The following is a 20,454-nucleotide window of genomic DNA, read 5'->3' on the forward strand; positions in this document are numbered from 1 at the left end:
GTATGTAGAATTATACTGTAACGCCTATTCGTATGAATAGGAAGTATACTTTTCTACAACATTCCAAGAAAATGGCGGCGAAAACAAAAACATTTGCGTCTGCTGGGATGAAAGCGATGATGAAGCCCGTGATCAGCACAGATGTGATGGGAAATCGGAATGTTGAAATCAGGCCCGTCGGTGCCTGGGTTCAGCCAGCTACTGAACAGATAATCAACAGTCATCCCAACGCAATAGTTAGTAGTGTCACATCGAGTTCTAAACAAGTTCGATCATGTTTTGATGTCTTTTGGAAAATAGGAAGACTACCATACTTCCTGCTTGATAGATGTTTACCCATAAATAAACAATGCTGACCTTTGTGCCTTTTGAATTTGAACACCTTTGAACATTATTTAGTCGATATAATAACTGCACAATCCACAATCGGGATATTTCCGAAATCATATCTCTTCTCTGACCCCACTTCACAGAACCTCTGTTATCCTGTGACAGAGCTACAGATAACTTTTTAGGTCATTGAGTTATGTACCCAATTGTGTTCATATCAATTGGGTATCCTAATTTTCCTTTGAGTAATCAAATAAATTGTAACATAAATAGAAAGGATCAATCCAAAATAATCTGAAGTTTGGGGGCTTTCATGTGTGTATAAAGGTCAGGTACCAGCAAATGTGTGCATGAACTCTTTATGTCACATTGTTTTGTGTATTGGCTGATAGATAGATAAGTCATTAACTCAATAATAATATAACAGGAAGAAAAGAAGCTAATAATATCACTATCATGTAATGTCGTTCTTTCAATAATCTATTATGTGGCCATGGTAGTCCTATGAGACGTGTCTGGTGTTGCAGGAAGCAGCGGTGGAGGAGGAGAATCGGATGTATCAAATGCAACGTGAGAAAGAGGACCGTCTGAGACGCTTCCAGGAGGAGGTGAAGAAAAGAGTTCGGCAGCTAGATAGGCTAAAGAAACAACAGCAGGCACAGTCGATGGTTACCGCTGTAAGTGTGATGGATTGACAGATAAAGAGTTGCCAAATACATTTGGAGCAATGTTGATGTACTATCTGGAGATTAGGTCTGTTATTTATGTGTGATTGTTTCAGATTGAGCGAGAACGGCTAATAGTTAGGCAGAGTACATTATCAGCTCAGCGTCTGTCAGCCCGAAAAGACAGCTGCTCAGTGAGATCACACCAGGGCTTGAGCATTAAGTCCAGAGCAACACCAAATACACAAGGTATGGAAGGGACTGCATGTACAATAACACTGATGGCTACTGTGCAATGTCTTTATAACACTGATGGCTAATGTAAGGCATCTATAACGATGATGACTAATGTTTAATGTCTATAACAATGGTGACTAATATACAATGTCTATAACACTGGTGTGGAATATTGCTGAGTGTGGCGTAAAACTAACCTCACTCGCTCACTATAACACTAGTGACTAATGTACAATGTCTATAACAATAGTGACTAATGTACAATGTCTATAACAATAGTGACTAATGTACAATGTCTATAACAATGGTGACTAATGTACAATGTCTATAACAATGGTGACTAATGTACAATGTCTATAACAATGGTGACTAATGTACAATGTCTATAACAATGGTGACTAATGTACAATGTCTATAACAATGGTGACTAATGTACAATTTCTATAACACTGGTGACTAATGTACAATGTCTATAACAATGGTGACTAATGTATAATTTCTATAACAATGGTGACTAATGTACAATTTCTATAACAATGGTGACTAATGTACAATGACTATAATGATGGTGACTAATGTACAATGTCTATAATGATGGTGACTAATGTACAATGTCTATAATGATGGTGACTAATGTACAATGTCTATAACACTGGTGACTAATGTTCAATGTCTATAATGATGGTGACTAATGTACAATGTCTATAATGATGGTGACTAATGTACAATGCCTATAATGATGGTGACTAATGTACAATATCTATAACACTGGTGACTAATGTACAATGTCTATAATGATGGTGACTAATGTACAATGTCTATAACACTGGTGACTAATGTACAATGTCTATAATGATGGTGACTAATGTACAATGTCTATAATGATGGTGACTAATGTACAATGTCTATAACACTGGTGACTAATGTACAATGTCTATAATGATGGTGACTAATGTACAATGTCTATAACACTGGTGACTAATGTACAATGCCTATAATGATGGTGACTAATGTACAATGTCTATAACACTGGTGACTAATGTACAATGTCTATAATGATGGTGACTAATGTACAATGTCTATAACACTGGTGACTAATGTACAATGTCTATAATGATGGTGACTAATGTACAATGTCTATAATGATGGTGACTAATGTACAATGCCTATAATGATGGTGACTAATGTACAATGTCTATAACACTGGTGACTAATGTTCAATGTCTATAATGATGGTGACTAATGTACAATGTCTATAATGATGGTGACTAATGTACAATGCCTATAATGATGGTGACTAATGTACAATGTCTATAATGATGGTGACTAATGTACAATGCCTATAACACTGGTGACTAATGTACAATGCCTATAACACTGGTGACTAATGTACAATGCCTATAATGATGGTGACTAATGTACAATGCCTATAATGATGGTGACTAATGTACAATGTCTATAATGATGGTGACTAATGTACAATGCCTATAACACTGGTGACTAATGTACAATGCCTATAACACTGGTGACTAATGTACAATGTCTATAATGATGGTGACTAATGTACAATGCCTATAACACTGGTGACTAATGTACAATGCCTATAATGATGGTGACTAATGTACAATGCCTATAATGATGGTGACTAATGTACAATGTCTATAATGATGGTGACTAATGTACAATGCCTATAACACTGGTGACTAATGTACAATGCCTATAACACTGGTGACTAATGTACAATGCCTATAATGATGGTGACTAATGTACAATGTCTATAATGATGGTGACTAATGTACAATGTCTATAATGATGGTGACTAATGTACAATGCCTATAACACTGGTGACTAATGTACAATGCCTATAATGATGGTGACTAATGTACAATGCCTATAATGATGGTGACTAATGTACAATGTCTATAATGATGGTGACTAATGTACAATGCCTATAACACTGGTGACTAATGTACAATGCCTATAACACTGGTGACTAATGTACAATGCCTATAATGATGGTGACTAATGTACAATGTCTATAATGATGGTGACTAATGTACAATGTCTATAATGATGGTGACTAATGTACAATGTCTATAATGATGGTGACTAATGTACAATGCCTATAATGATGGTGACTAATGTACAATGTCTATAATGATGGTGACTAATGTACAATGCCTATAACACTGGTGACTAATGTACAATGCCTATAACACTGGTGACTAATGTACAATGCCTATAATGATGGTGACTAATGTACAATGCCTATAATGATGGTGACTAATGTACAATGTCTATAATGATGGTGACTAATGTACAATGCCTATAATGATGGTGACTAATGTACAATGTCTATAATGATGGTGACTAATGTACAATGTCTATAACACTGGTGACTAATGTACAATGTCTACAGCGATGGTGACTAATGTAAGTATTTCTGTGCAGGAGGCGTGGCACACAGTGAACCGTCAACCACGACACACGCCTTCTCGGACCAGACAGACCAGGTGGGTGCTTCCATACTGATGTCTCTATAGCTCATACAATCTAACTTAGTCCGTCTGAGCCTATGCAAAGTTTGTCCATGTTTATGTATCCTAACGTTGTACAACGTACCTGATTTCATAGTTGTTGACACTCTCTATGTATACATGTTTACTTTAGAATAGACTTGAACAGGTGCTTGTGAACATCCAGCTTCTATCAATAATAAATGTCTTGGAATATCACTAGTCGGTCATTTGCAAATTTAGAAATGCCAAATCGCTTCAAGCCATGATGTCTCAACTAGGGGTCACTATTGAGGGAGAAACAACTATTGCGATAGCAATAGTCTATTGCAGGTTACTATTGCGATAGCGATAGTCTATTGCGACCAACTATTGCAATACTATTGCCATAGTTTTTTCTCTCCTTGAATTGTCTCATTTGAAGTCATTTCCCCGAAGGAATGTATAGTTTATATGAAATACTAACAAGTTGAAGTAGATAACTGACAAGATATTTCAAACCCAGATGAAGTTTGTTTGAGAGGTAACAGGGGCGGATTACTCTAGGAAAGAGTTCCTTACGTACCCCCGCCTATTTTATAAGGTACTTTTCATTACTTGTATATCTTTGTATTTTTAAAAAAACATTAGGTGGGGGGTACGTAAGGAATTCTTACCTAACTCTAAATCAAAGAGAACGAATCTGGTAATTCCTGTATTTTGCGCTGCGCATTTATCAACGGAAGTCAATTACATGTACTAAACTATCGACAGTCACACATACTATCGATGCATCAATAGTTTTTCGTTTCTACCATCAATTAATTGCTATCAGAGACTCAACAATTGCAATCGAGGATTGAATAATTCGATGCATCGTTACACCCCTAGTCTCAACGCTGCAGAGGTATGCCTGACCATCCCCCTTGATCAGTGTTTTAAGTGACTTCTTGTTCCCAGATGTATGTGGTTGTTTTAGGTGCATGAGTTCACGAGTGAGGCAAGGCGCAAGCTTGGGGGCAGACAGATATTGACGGACAACTTCATCAGTGATGATCTGCCTGGAGGTGTGTGGAGGGTGTCCCATACAAGAGATGTGAGTTCTTGTTATATTCCCTCAGATGTAAGTCGTTGTACCGTGATATGATTGAAGTACGTTTGTATGAATCTTGTATGCGGAAGGTCACATGAGTCTGTGTGTCAAGAAAGATAAATGAGTCAGGAAGTGCATATGTAGAGACTGTAATTTAGTGTGTATGTGTAGAGATGTGATTCAGTGTGTGTGGGTAGAGATGTGATTCAATGTGTATGGGTAGAGATGTGATTCAATGTGTATGGGTAGATATCCAATTCAGTGTGTGTGGGTAGAGATGTGATTCAGTGTGTGTGGATAGAGATGAGATTCAGTGTGTGTGGGTAGAGATTTGATTCAGTGTGTGTGGGTAGAGATATGATTCAGTGTGTGTGGGTAGAGATTTGATTCAGTGTGTGTGGGTAGAGATATGATTCAATGTGTATGGGTAGATATGCTATTCAGTGTGTATGGGTAGATATGCTATTCAGTGTGTATGGGTAGAGGTATGATTCAGTGTGTATGGGTAGAGATGTAATTCAGTGTGTATGGGTAGAGATGTGATTCAGTGTGTGTGGGTAGAGATGTGATTCAGTGTGTATGGGTAGAGATGTGATTCAGTGTCTGAGGGTAGAGATATGATTCAGTGTGTATGGGTAGAGATGTGATTCAGTGTGTGGGTACAGATGTGGTTCAGACATAGGGTGATAGAAACTCGGAAAATGGGTCGGAGCGTTGTATGTGATCTACCCTCTACATTGTAGCACCCATCATCTCGACACATGAGAGATGGAGATGTCCTTGACCTTGACAGTGACAACAGCAATACTGAGGACACCGAGGACAGAGACGATGATGTTGATGAAGAGAAGTACACACATGGTATGAATGTGTTTGAACTACCAAGACATCAGCCCTGGAGTGGCTGAAAAGTTCTGACCCCAACACTGATGGATTGGGAAGATGGACTTGGTCCTTGAGAGTGTTCTAAACAATTTTGTACATTTCAAAAACACACTATACTTTTTTATCCCCGTCCGTGCGTCCGTGCGTTGTGCACATTTGTCTTTTCTGGAGCAGAACTTTAAAACCAGTCAATATTTCTTCACCAAATTTGGCACATGGATAGATCTGGTGGTGTAATGGTGCCTTTTGGTAGTTTTGGTATTCTGAATTAAATATTTTTGGCGTTTCCATGGCAACAAGTTTTACTTAAACTGAAATTGGTGATAGTGCTCTTTTTCCGGAGCAGAACTCTAAAACCGTTCAACGTTTCTTCACCAAACTTGGCACATAGATTGGTCTGGTGGTGTGCTGGTGCCTTTTGGTAGTTTTGGAATTCTGAAGAAAATATTTTTGGCATTTCCATGGCAACAAATGTGACTTAGATTGAAATTGGTGATAGTGCTCTTTTTCCGGAGCAGAACTCTATAAAAAAAACCGTTCAATGTTTTTTCACCAAACTTGGTACATACATACATCTGGTGGTGTACTGGTGCCTTTTGGTAGTTTTGGAATTCTGAATAAAATATCTTTGCATATCTGGAGCAGAACTTTAAAAACCTTTCAGTACTCTCCTTCCACTTTTCTATATACTCACCAAAACATTTGACTTAATCATAACTCGTAGACATTTTCATGAAGAATATTTTGCCATTGAGGGGGATATTGATGACTTTGTCTTCTTGTCTGATACTGGAATGATGAATTGTCATTAAGTTATGAAAGTCTTTCATACTCTTCTGTTTTGATTAGTGCTGGATTGGTGATAAGATGTAGGTTGGTGAATTCTGTATTAGCTGTTGACTGAACTTTTCATTATTTTTTTTGTTATTAAATTGAGATTTATTTATTTCAACTCCAAACTGTTCCTGTCAGATGAGAATGAGGAGGAAAGTGAAAATCGATGGCGGCGACAGATGAAGAGTGTACACTTCGATCTTTCACCCCCACAGGCAGAGACAAGACAAGAGAGGATCCAGCGACGCAGTGGTGATTGTCATAGAATTATCTCCCTTGGGTTGTTGTAAACATAGTTAACAAGGCTAGGTACACTGTTAAGCTAAATACACTGTTAACATGGCTAGATATGCAGTGTTAAAGCGGCTAGAGACACGGTTGAAAAGGGTGGATACACTTTAATAACAAGGCTAAATATACTGTTAACATGGCTAGATACGCAGTGTTAAAGCGGCTAGAGACACGGTTGAAAAGGGTGGATACACTTTAATAACAAGGCTAAATACACTGCAAACATGGCTAGATACGCAGTGTTAAAGCGGCTAGAGACACTGTTAACAAGGGTGGATACACTTTAATAACAAGGCTAAATATACTGTTAACATGGCTAGATGCAGTGTTAAAGCGGCTAGAGACACTGTTAACAAGGGTGGATACACTTTAATAACAAGGCTAAATATACTGTTTACATGGCTAGATGCAGTGTTAAAGCGGCTAGAGACACGGTTGAAAAGGGTGGATACACTTTAATAACAAGGCTAAATATACTGTTAACATGGCTAGATACGCAGTGTTAAAGCGGCTAGAGACACTGTTAACATGGCTAGATGCAGTGTTAAAGCGGCTAGAGACACGGTTGAAAAGGGTGGATACACTTTAATAACAAGGCTAAATACACTGTTAACATGGCTAGATGCAGTGTTAAAGCGGCTAGAGACACTGTTAACAAGGCAAGATCTACTGGGTTAATGAGGCTAAATTGTTTGCATAAATGACTCAATAAATCCCAGTGTCACCAATGACAGGCACAGAGCTGCACCGCCTCCATCCTCCCTGTCCCCAACATCTACACAGGGTGATGATGGTGGAGAATATGTGTACAAACATTCAATAACAACCTGTCCCACACATGCATGTATATCTTACAGTGCCAACAATGACAGGCACAGAGCTGCACCGCCCAGCCCCAGTCGTGTCTGTCCCTGACATCTACTCGGGGGTGACGATGGAAGAGAACCGACGCCGACAGCGGAGTCAGACCGCTCTCTACCGCCGACTTTTCATGGACCAGGAGCGTGAGCAAGTAAAGGAGAATCTTCGTCGACAGGAACATCGGAAACGGATTCAGAAGTAATTGTACTTGTCTATGTAGCTGATTTTGGACAGACGGAGTAATTAACATTAACAAATGATTTTAGTTGTTCGGATGTGGTAGGTGGTGAGTGTTTATTCACGACTTGTTCTAACTTGTGTGTGATGCTGTCAGTCTTGCCTGATCTGTGTCTAACTATGTATGAGCCCATCCGACCTGTGACTACTTAGGGTATGTTTGTGTCTGTCAGACTGAAGCAAGACAAGGAGGAGGCTCGTCAGGAGGAGGAGGAGTTGGCATTACGCTTGGTGCAGCCTCGAGACCCGATGACCGGGGAGACATCGGATGAAGCATTCCTCCGGGACCAGCTGGAGCAGTCTCACATCCGGGACACCTTGCAACAACATGAGCACACCCGGCGGAGACACAAGGAAATGGAGAGGTAAACCGCTGACTGCTTATGACCTATTAAGGGCCCTGTCTATCAAAGTGATCTCGGTGCTATGGCAATCATAACTCACTGTAATGACTGGAAATAAGATTGGAAGTAAGCAAGTACGGGATAGGTATACAAATGTAAAAAATATGTCATGTGTTGTCTAATTTTATAGTTGTTATCCAAGTAGTTGATGATTACCATTTGTAGGAATACCTGACTGAACATGACCTTGACATTGGGGTATTGGGAAATACACTGTCATCAACATTCTCTTCCCACAGAGGTTACTCAAGTCATATCTTCCTATGTACCTCTGTTCTAATATGGCCATATTTCCTGGTTCTCATAAAATCCCCTAGCAGCAAAAACTTGCGATTATCTCCCTTCTTTCTATCCATACAGAACATGTGTTACATTGACTTAGATCCAATATGGCAGCCACCATGGAGTTAGTTGATCAACATGCGAAGGATAGATTTCCTATTTCATGTTTAACTGAAAATCAGAAACTAGCAATAGAGAGTGCAGGAATAAATCGACAAGATGTTTTTGTTGTCTCTCGCAAGACATTTGATTATGGCAGGAGGTGTATTTTTTCTGTGTTGCTATTTCAGATATGTAGAGGCATTACGCCATAACCTCCGTGAGAAGATAGTGAAGAAAGGGGTACAGTTACCTCCCTTGTGTTGCTGTGGCGACTCGCTGTGGGACACGAACCCTGACACCTGTGCCAACAACTGTTTCTTCTATAAGAACCCTAAAGGTCAGTCCTTGTGCCCACATATGATCAGCCACAGTGCTGCCATCTACCTGATAGTAAAAGGAAATGTCACTAATCCTGAATTTTACCAGTATTGGACGAGCAGACAGGGTAATTTCTATTCCTGGAGAAACCTACCAACATATACTGTAGAACTAATGTGGTTGTCTGGTATAGCTAGATTAGTTAAGGAGCTGAGGTCATGCATGGCCCAGTTATCTAAGGCACTGTGCAGAGTTGCTTCCCTTGGGTATGCATGATCATAGGTTCGAAATCCCAATTTGCCCTTACACATGCTTGTGAGTTACACAAAAGTGCTGTATGTGAGGAATTTGCATCACTTACGGCTTAGCTGCACATCAAGCTGATACATCATGCTATAACTACAATACCATAGTTACTGGACTTCATTTTCACAAATAAAGGGAAGCATGCTACCAGTATGCTAAGAACACTGCAAAGGAGCAACCGTGTAGGAAAGTGGAAAGAACAAATTTTTCCTTATCCTGACTCATGTTTATTTGCTTGTCTTCTTCTTCTGGCGAACCTAGTGGAACACTTGTATCTCCCAATTGAAGTTCCCTTCAATAAAAAATCACTCATTAGTACTGACCACGAGTTACCTCCCTTCCACAAGCGCGTGAACGAGGGCGCCACCTGAACCCATGTGCCTCACTCTCTCCTTCTTCGCCCAGTGAGCAAGACGTGAGAGCACCTGTGTCTCCCTGCACACTATATCCTTTATTTATATTTAGTTTGTTACCTCTTATATTCATCTATAGAGGTGTAACTAGTATCATTATTCAACATGCATTGATAATTATTCGTGTTTCTGCTGCTTGATTCACGGTTCGCCGTGTTGCTCAGCAGTTTGCGTTAATAAAAATCTGCACTGTTTGTAAATTACGTTACTCTGCTACCGATCCACATTTAAAATGCCCTAGTTGCATTACTCCATGTTCTATTGTTTCTCGTTGTAAATTATATATTAATTTACCAATTTCTGCCTTTTGATAAATATTTATGTTCCGCTTTTGAGACGGAAGGCAGATAAATCTCGAAACAATCTTCAGTCATGGCTAATAGATCGAGTCAGATATATCCTGAGTTTCCTTCGGGGATAAGCGTGGGACGAGTCCGCTATATCTAGAAGCGACCTGCTTCCCAGGACGCTCCTTCATCACAGTATAAAACTAGAAGAACTTCCACGTCGTCTCAACGTATGCTCCGAGCCCCCAGGTCTACAGCCTCGTCGAAGGGAAATCCACGAAGACTACTAAAAAAACAAAACAAAAAAACCAAAAACTTTGCTTCTGATATTCAGAATTATGTTTATATGATGATGACATTTCGTTTATCATTCCAGATGTATGTCATAAGAAGTGACCAGTACGGCTACCGTCACTTCAGCGCAGATCAACATGCAATCAGAGATGCCTACGTTGACGCCGGAGATTATAACTGTGGGTCCCGTCACTATCACAGAGAGGACACCCTCAACGCCAGCGCAGACCATCCCAGACGACCTGGTCAACCAAATCATGAGGCTGATGGAAGACCGTTACGGCTTACAGAGGCCTCAGAGCCACGGGCCCCAGAGCCCACCCCATACTAAGTCATACAGGGCCCCAGAGCCCGCCTTGACTTCGCCTAGGGCCCCTGAGCCCATAGACGCGCCTCCGCGAAGGGCAACCCTGCCTGAGTGAGCTCTTTGCATAAGGTATCCCAGGCGCCTCAGAGAAGGAGCTAGAGTCTGACCTTTGCAAGAGGCTTCATGGGAGAAGGAGGTGCTTTCGCCAGCACGCACCTTGTCATGTACGGAAGGGTGTTCGCAGCAAGCACTCATATGTCGGATCGGGACACTGACTCCAGACATTCGCGCAAGACGCGAAGGCTAAGTGGTTCTTCAACGCCTAGAAGACGTTCGCGCAGCCCTCAAAGTTCGAGAAGCCCAGAGCGTCGGCGAAGCCATCACCGTTCTCGAAGCCCACAGTTTCCGCGAAGGATGTCTTCTCCAAGGTCTACATACACTAGCCAATCGTCAGTCCGTTCTCCTCAGTCCTCACATAGATCTTCTTACAGATCGAGGTCTCCGACATACGACCATACGTCAGAGGAAGACGATGGTATCATTAAGATCCGACTCTAGACACTTCGCTAGGAAGTCCCAGGCCGCCTCCGCGAAGGAGCTACAGCCTCACCAGTTGAGAGGGACATCGCGGAGAAGGAGCGCTTCGCCGAGCCCACACCCTGTAGAACACAGAGGTCGTTCGTGAAGCAAGCGCTCATATATTGATCGGACTCTGACTCGATACTTTCGCGAAGGTCGCGAAGGCTAAGTGGCTCCAAGTCTATTTCACCCAGAAGATCTAGAAGCGCTATTTCGAGATCTTCGCTAAGTCCCCGGCGTCACGAGGAAGTCTCCTCCAAGGTCTCCATATACTAGCCACTTTCGTCATATATAGCCACTCGCCAGTCCGTTCAAGACATCACATGAGTTGCTTATCAACTGTAAGCCATATGTCCGCCTACAAGCCTACGCGAAGACAATTGCACAGGCTATTTACAACACACAACGCCGCTGTATTAATTTATCAACGGACTAAGAGCCTAATTAGGGATCTTCGCCGACTACCTACTACGATACAATTATCTACATGCGACCATTACGCAGATCTGCAGACAATTCAAAACGAAATTGAACAGCAGTCTTGTTACGGCGAAGTAAAACTCATAATCGCCAACCATTTCCTCAGAAGTAATATGTACAACAAGTTCAGCTTTAACAGTCTACAAGCTGACAACTTGCAAGGTTATTGAACCTTATATAAGGAAGTCGGAATTATCTTCAAGACTGAAGTTACTTTCACGACAGCCTGGAAAATAACTTATCCAGCATTAATATTACAGAGCGAGGTATTTTTACCGGAGGTTTTCAAGCGTTTACCATCAACCCTCGAAACACGTGGTCACTCGGGTAACCGGGGAAGTTACGGTGAAGACCGACGATTGTTCTAATATCAACGACGGCACTATATTATACAAGGTTCCTTTCCTGATACACCGGTGACGCCACAGCTGGTACTCTACAGAATCAAAATGCCTTGTTCTGATTGGACAGAGATGGACAACGCCTCACGCAGAGGTCGCATCATAGTTCACAGTTCAACACATAGGTTGCAAGTGACAACAAAATATCAGTGAACGAGCAAGCCTCCTTACAGTCCAGCTAATCTAAACCTTCATGATTGGGCTGCCTTCTTGAGGTTAGAGACCTCCCTGTCAAGTAAGGACGAGGACACGGCAGTCAGACGATTTTTTACATAAGTTCAACGATGGCAGTCACCCCTGGTTATGCATCTACATCGCCAAGCACTTCGAGTTTAAGTTACCTCGACGACGGGATACAAATGGATCCAAATCCATAGCGTCTCAGACTACACTTGAATTCATCATCAAGCTACTAACACAACTAGATGGTTAGTAAACCTACTTAAGTTGGACCTAGAACCTTCGCAAGATCTACTATTCTAGGTTTTTGATTTGTAATGGCGCAGAATCTTATAATTGTACCGGAGGACCATGGATCAAGATCCAACAGTCATTTCCACAAGCCTTACTATCTCCGCTACCACTACGACAGTGACAGAGTCTGTTGGGGTTACGCACTTCAGCTCAGCTCAAGACATGACAGACAGAGGCAGACTACAATTACATCCGCTACAAGTCATCAACAACCGCATCTAGACTAATCTCTACCGCTCAATCATCGGTTCAGGGTCAAACCTCATCTACTATGATGCACCAAGAGATCGAATGTTTGAATAGGCTGCCTCGTTAATAGAGCTGGAATCGATAACACTTTCTCGTAGATGTGTCACTATAAGGTTGGGGAGCCCATCTTGCCAACAGGACGGCATCAGGGCTATGAGCAATCAAGAGAGCAATTACACATAAATCTGCTAGAGATGCAAGCAGTAATAAACGCCTTAATACACTGGAGCAACTTACTACAGTATACCCAGTGGATGATTCACACAGTCAATTCGACAGTGGCGTTTTATGTGAACAAACTAAGCTCAACCAGGTCCCCGAACATATCGACTCTGTTTTCAATTGTTCGATTTAATCAACAATCTCAACATACATGTCAGAGCATATCACATTCCAGGAGCAAAGAATGTGATAGCAGACGCTCTCTCTCTCGCCCACACACCACCATCGCCGACAGAATGAATGCTCCATACAGAGATATTCACTCAAATTATCAAGGAAATAGGAACTACACTAATAGACCTATTTACCATTCGATTCAACAAACAACTGACAACATTCGTATCGCCAGTTCCAGACCCACTAGCATTGGCAACAGACGCACTAAGCATATCGTGGGAAGGTCTCAACGCGTACACTTTTCCGCCACCAGCGTTAATCTCACAAGTTTACTCTAAATCAGTCCAAAGCAGAGCCTCCATCTGATTTTGGTCACGGGCCTACTGACCAGCGAGGAAGTGGTTTCCAACTCTTATTCAAGAAATCGGACAACCAATACTACACCTTACAGAGTGCTCGAATCTGTTAATACATCCGCACACCAAACAAGCGCACGGAAAGCCAGATATATTCCAACTTCACGTATGGATTGTATCAAGGCGTGTCTGAATAACAAGTTATTCAGCCAGAGCGGCAAAGCAGTCTAACTTGCCCTGCGTAACTCAACTGGCAACTTATACGATGACAAATGGCACAGTGTTGTCAATTATGCTGCAAAGGAAGGATTTACAGCTAGATATGCTACTCATCCTCAAGTGGCGGACTACTTATGTTATCTACGTCAGACTAAGATTTTATAAGGCTCAACTTGTCCACCTATCTTGCAGCAATAGCTCTATCATAACTGAGAACGGGCCAAGTTCTAACCCAGTTACCGCCTTTGCTACTTGAGCTTTCTGATTGGAGGATTAAAACGTAAGTTTCACGCTCCAACTTGGGATCTGAATATAGTGCTCCAACACCTCACAAGTGAGGTTTATGAACACGCTTTGATGATATACTTGGACCCCATGATACGATGAATCTATCACGATGGCCAGTAAGAGCACTGAAAATATATCTCCACCGAGCCAAACAGGAGGGAAAATGCAAGGGATTATTTCCTCTATCAAGCTACGCAGACGGAAGTCTCAATACTATCTCCTTTGGATCAGAACTGTCATACTACGTGCCTACAAGACTGCAGGATCGACCCTCCATGAGCTTCTAATCCTCATGATATTAGAGCTAACATATACAATGCTATTGAAATATGGAGGGTTATTTCTGGAGATCCGATATGGTGTTTGCCAACCACTATCTGAGAGATATCACCACCGAGGACGCCTCAGGTAGCCACCAATTCGGGTCCCATGGTCCTCGCGACAACAGTTGACAGTTCTCGGAGAAGATAAGTCAATCTTACAGATTTTTACTTATCTTATAACAGTACTAAATAGCTACATGCTATATATATTTTGCTTAAGTTCTTTTATTATCTTAAGCTCAGTACTATGGTTATTATATCATACAATATATAAGCTAACAACTATACGGAGTTTGTTATTATATATTTAGCTTAAGTTAATCATATCTTAAGCTCAGTACTATGGTTACATTATAAATGTATTAGCTAACAAACTCTACAGAGTTTGTTTTTGCTATTATATATGTAGCTTAAGTTCATTATATCTTAAACATAGTACTATACTCATATCATAAAAATATATTAGCTAACAAACTCTACGGAGTTTTTTTTGCTATTATATATGTAGCTTAAGTTTCATCATATCTTAAGCATTATGGTTACATTATAACATGTATTAGCTAACAAACTCTACGGAGTTTTTGCTATTATATATGTAGCTTAAGTTTATTCATATCTTAAAGCTCAGTACCGTGTTTATATCATATAAGTATATTAGCTAACAAACTCTAAAGAGTTTTTACTATCATATACTTAGCTTAAGTTTCATCATATTTTAAGCATTATGGTTACATTATAAAATGTAATAGCTAACAAACTCTACGGAGTTGTTTTGGCTATTTAGGTTGCTTAAGTTAATTATATCTTAAGCACAGTTCTATAATCATACTATATATATGCCTACAACTCTTAGGAGTTCTACTATTATATATATATGTTCAGCTTAAGTTTCAATTCTTAAGCTCAGTCATATGTTCATTTCATAACATGTATTAGTTAACAAACTCTCAGTAGTTGGTTACTATTATACAGCTTAAAGTATCATTATACCTTAAGCACAATTCTGTTATAACTTACATATATGCATATTGTAAGCTTACTACTTTGGTTCTATAAAAGTATTCATTATAAACTATCAACAGTTTATACTATCACATTAATAGCTTTAGCTTAATTAATGTTCTATATACTTTTATTATATTCAGTAAATTGTAATGACCCTTCTATGGCAACTGATAAGTTAACAGCAGGAATTCAGTTCAGTGCCTTCATGAAGTTCCCTTAGGGTTATTACAATTATCTCAGTTCAAATCACTAATTAGTAAAATCCAAAGTATTTATAATCCCACCTCCTATTCCGTAGGATTCTACAAGCAAATAAACATGAGTCAGGATAAGGAAAAATATGAAATTTTTAGAGTAAAATTACTATTTTTATACTTATCCTGACTCATGAGGTAAGCCCTCCCGTCCTCCCCACTTAACACTTTGGATTTCCCTGGAAATTCATTTGTTGGGCTCAGTATATGAGGAGAGAGTGAGGCACATGGGTTCAGGTGGCGCCCTCGTTCCCGCGCTTGTGGAAGGGAGGTAACTCGTGGTCAGTACTAATGAGTGATTTTTTATTGAAGGGAACTTCAATTGGGAGATACAAGTGTTCCACTAGGTTCGCCAGAAGAAGAAGACAAGCAAATAAACATGAGTCAGGATAAGTATAAAAATATTAATTTTACTCTAAAAATTTCATTTTTGGCAATGAAAGATGAAGATTTACCTTTGCAATTAGTCAATGGTTTTGCTGTTTGTGAAAATATGTGGGTAATTGGTATTGAAGACTCATTAAATAATGGTATGGTACAGGATTGAGTGCTGTTAAATTGAAAACCTTGAGGCTATAGAATCCCAGTGCCACACAATAGGGGTATGTAGTCAGGAAGAAACATTAGACACTCACACACCCTCTCTATGTCACATAGAACAAATCTCTGCATGCCCACCATGTTAAATCCTCTCATGTTTCAGCGTACGCCAAGGCGCTGCAGTCTCTCCTGGTGTCCTGTGAAGTTGTCTGACCCATGCTTCCTCCTAAAAACACTACAGCCGTCAACCACCATGACTGCAGTCACTGACCTGTGAAGTTGTCTGACCCATGCTTCCTCCTAAAAACACTACAGCCATCAAGCACCATGACTGCAGTCACTTATCTGTGAAGTTGTCTGACCCTCGTTTCCTCTACAGAACAGTATGTGCATCAACCTCCATGACTGCGGTCACTGATCTGTGAAGTTGTCTGACTCTCGATTTGACTACACAAGAGTATGTCCATCAAGCAGCACCATGACTGTCTGACTTTCACTCTCTCCAGCAGAACAGTATGTTCATCAACCGCCAGCAACCATGTCATTATCAACAGTCTCTCCTGGTGTCCTGTGAACTTGTCTGACCCATGCAGACCAGTATGTCCATCAGTTACCACTCATCTCTGTCAGTGAAAGTTGCTTCAATGAACTAAACATTTAGATGACAGAGCATTTTGCAGAGGAGATCTGATGCTGTTGATTTACATCTGGTGTGTTCCTGACATGGTTGATCTGACCATCAGGCTAATTCTGAACAGGTGCCCAATATCACTTTTGGGTTGGACAATCAGTGTTGTCCTGGGTGGTTGCCAGACCATCAGTTCTACTCTGTTCAGTGATATGAACGTCGCTTATATCATTAAACCTGAAAACATCACTGAAACGGTATAGTTTCACTACTTCAGCAATTCATTAGAGTGAGGGAGTGTATGTTGTTTTATTATTTATGTTGTGAATAATCTCGAAACAGGCAATCAAGAGAATGGCAATCAAGTCAGGGCGGCCATGTGCTCTGCTAGGTATTTAACAAAGTCAGGGCGGCCATGTGCTCTGCTAGGTATTTAACAAAGTCAGGGCGACCATGTGCTCTGCTAGGTATTTAACAAAGTCAGGGCGGCCATGTGCTCTGCTAGGTATTTAACAAAGTCAGGGCGGCCATGTGCTCTGCTAGGTATTTAACAAAGTCAGGGCTGCCATGTGCTCTGCTAGGTATTTAACAAAGTCAGGGCGGCCATGTGCTCTGCTAGGTATTTAACAAAGTCAGGGCGGCCATGTGCTCTGCTAGGTATTTAACAAAGTCTGGGCGGCCATGTGCTCTGCTAGGTATTTAACAAAGTCAGGGGCCATGTGCTCTGCTAGGTATTTAACAAAGTCAGGGCGTGCCATGTGCTCTGCTAGGTATTTAACAAAGTCCAGTGCCATGTGCTCTGCTAGGTATTTAACAAAGTCAGGGCGCCATGTGCTCTGCTAGGTATTTAACAAAGTCAGGCTGCCATGTGCTCTGCTAGGTATTTAACAAAGTCAGGGCTGCCATGTGCTCTGCTAGGTATTTAACAAAGTCAGGGCGGCCATGTGCTCTGCTAGGTATTTAACAAAGTCAGGGCGGCCATGTGCTCTGCTAGGTATTTAACAAAGTCAGGGCGGCCATGTGCTCTGCTAGGTATTTAACAAAGTCAGGGCTGCCATGTGCTCTGCTAGGTATTTACAAAAGATTGTGACTGGTCATTGAGAATTGTAACCTGAATTCAACTGTTATCTTTTAGAAAGAGCTCTAAACTTATTATTGATACACTTTTCCAAGCTTCAGTGCTGAGCAGGACCTGCAGCATTCTCCTGTGTACACAATCAATCATGCTTCTATATTACATGCTCAGCCTCCTACAGTGATAAAGTGCAAAGGAACTGTCTGATTATTTTAACTGTATATATTGTATATACTCATGATGCAGATGAACATATTGTTGCTACTAGGACAGATCAAATACCAACATTTGAACAATAAAACTCTAAATATTCCTTCTGCTGATTGATTTTTGTTTTAAAATGACTAAAAGAGTAACTGTCAACTGCCTTGTCATGCAAGTTACACATACATTGGCAGTGTGCGCTTAAACACAAGGGATTACAAGATCTGCTGCCATGTGACACATCTGTTATGAATTATTGTCACGATTTATTTTTCTAAGCAGTGATTATTATTATAAACATAAGGTCCTTGTCATCCCATGCTTGCCATAAGGTGACCAACTAGATTGGATGGTCAGGGAAGAAGGCTACCTGTCATCATCTCAATTGTGTGGATGGCTGCTCGTGATATCATATTGGCTTATTTAGAGAATGACCTCATATAGCTGGGATATTGTTTAGAGTGTCATTAAACACCAAACATTGTGATGTGAAAGATCCAGTTTGCTGGTGAGTGAGTCACTTCATCAGTAGTTGTGAGTGAGTTTAGTTTATGCTGCACTCAGCAATATTCCAACTATATGGCAGCTTTCTGTAAATAATAGAGTTTGCACCAAACAATCCAGTGATCAACAGTATGAACATAGATATACGCAATTGGGAACCGATGACATGTGTCAACCAAGCCAGAGAGCCTGACCACCCGATCCCGTTAGTAGCCTCTTGGGACAAGCATGGGTTACTGAAGATCAAGTCTGACCCGAATCTTCACAGGTAAGTAGTTGTTGCACACACTGTCACTTGGTTCAGGTGGGTTGTCAGTGTGGGCGCCCATTTCTGGTGTCCCCGGCCATGATATTGCTGGAATATTGCTAAAAGCGGCCTAAAACCAAACTCAGTCAATCAGTCACTCACTGTCACTTGGTTCAGGTGGGTTGTCAGTGTGGGTGCCCATTTCTGGTGTCCCCCGCCGTGATATTGCTGGAATATTGTTAAAAGCGGTGTAAAACCATACTCACTCAACTGATGTTCTCCTGCCTACATCTGACCTTTTTTCAGGGTTACTGTAAAATCGATTGGGTTCATTGATACAGATGCTGTATCAAAGGCAATGGATCGTTCAGGTGTGTGTTTTTCTCTTCTAGTGCGACCAGATACACTGGGCAAACTTATAAATGGATACTGACAATCCGCTGTTCGGGAAGAAGTTACCTTTCATAAAGTGTTTTTAATACATAAGAGATTTTTACCGATGAATAGCCACAGGAATTTTGTGGTAACTCCTCGCTCATTCGCGAAATCTTTGTGGAACCACAATAAAACCTTATCTAATCAGTGTTAACGTGGAGACTGTTGAACTTAATGGAATAATTTGTGGTTTGCAGACAGGTATCACATCAGTGTTTGGTAAGCAGATAAGTTGCAAGTCTTCATGACTGTCACAAATAGATACAGGAAACCTTTAATAAAGTGTCACATCTTTCACGCCTGCTATGTTTCTCAACAACCAAGGAAGGCAACTCTTAAGTGGAATTTTAATTTATACTCTGGCCTCTGCATTGCCATTTGATTTTTAGTATCTTAGACTGAATGACCAGATTCACAGGGCGTTGTAACTCGAAAAAAACCAATGTGTAAACTCTACGTGGATTCAAACAGTTTGCCTGTCGGTTTTCCGATTCATATTTCAACGAACTGAAACAAGTAAAAGTCCATCGTTAATCATTAAGGTGACGGTAATATGTTTTGACGGGTATTGCAATTGGTATTGCAATTGGCCACTTGCATTTCGGGTGTATACAGAGCAATGCAATCACATATATAAAGGAAAGGATATGGTAAGTGCATACGGAAACCATGCAGGTTTGAATACTATCTAGCAGGTGCATTTTTTTAACTATGACAATAAATTATGAGGGAAGTGAGATCTATAGGAGATAAAGAATGTTAGGACGCCGTCCAGTTGAACTCCCGTCTGAGGGAAATAAACGTATGATCTCGAACGGATGGTGGAGAATCCTGAGTTTGCTGTTGCACCCACTACCATGGCATTTTTCCAAGACCACCACTGATCACAAGATTTTTTCCCTCTGACGGTAGCTCGATGTAAGGAAAGAAGACAAAATTCAAGGAGTGTTTATTGTTCACGGAATAAGGGTTGAAATGCTTTGTGTTGATAGTAATCAGGTGACAGAATATCGGACCGAGTGGTATTCAGTTCAGTTTCCCCTACTTTTCTTAGAAGAGTATACTATAATATGTAACAAAACCCCACAATACCTTGATTACCCAAAATGAACCCAAAGAACCCCAATTAGTTTAAAGATGACAATTTAACAATGAGTCACTGTTCATATTAAGGTATATACCAGTTCGCGGGTACACTTATGTCGCTGGACAG

The 20,454-nt window shown here is 40.7% G+C and overlaps 1 protein-coding gene across 1 annotated transcript; it reads left to right on the plus strand.

The window, feature by feature from the left end:
• Positions 1 to 66: 66 nt before the first annotated feature.
• On the plus strand, positions 67 to 17,402 carry LOC124254616 (coiled-coil domain-containing protein 15-like). The gene is made up of 11 exons (XM_046688449.1): positions 67 to 236; positions 858 to 1,007; positions 1,112 to 1,244; positions 3,684 to 3,745; positions 4,707 to 4,823; positions 5,564 to 5,681; positions 6,678 to 6,791; positions 7,688 to 7,889; positions 8,102 to 8,293; positions 8,905 to 9,053; positions 16,312 to 17,402. Exons 1-11 carry the CDS (start codon positions 72 to 74, stop codon positions 16,359 to 16,361), a joined length of 1,452 nt encoding a protein of 483 aa, XP_046544405.1. The 5' UTR covers positions 67 to 71; the 3' UTR covers positions 16,362 to 17,402.
• The last annotated feature ends 3,052 nt before the right edge of the window (positions 17,403 to 20,454 follow it).

The sequence above is a fragment of the Haliotis rubra genome, unplaced genomic scaffold, assembly GCF_003918875.1.
Source record: "Haliotis rubra isolate DU_JTF1 unplaced genomic scaffold, ASM391887v1 Scf578, whole genome shotgun sequence".
Lineage (NCBI taxonomy): Eukaryota > Metazoa > Mollusca > Gastropoda > Lepetellida > Haliotidae > Haliotis > Haliotis rubra.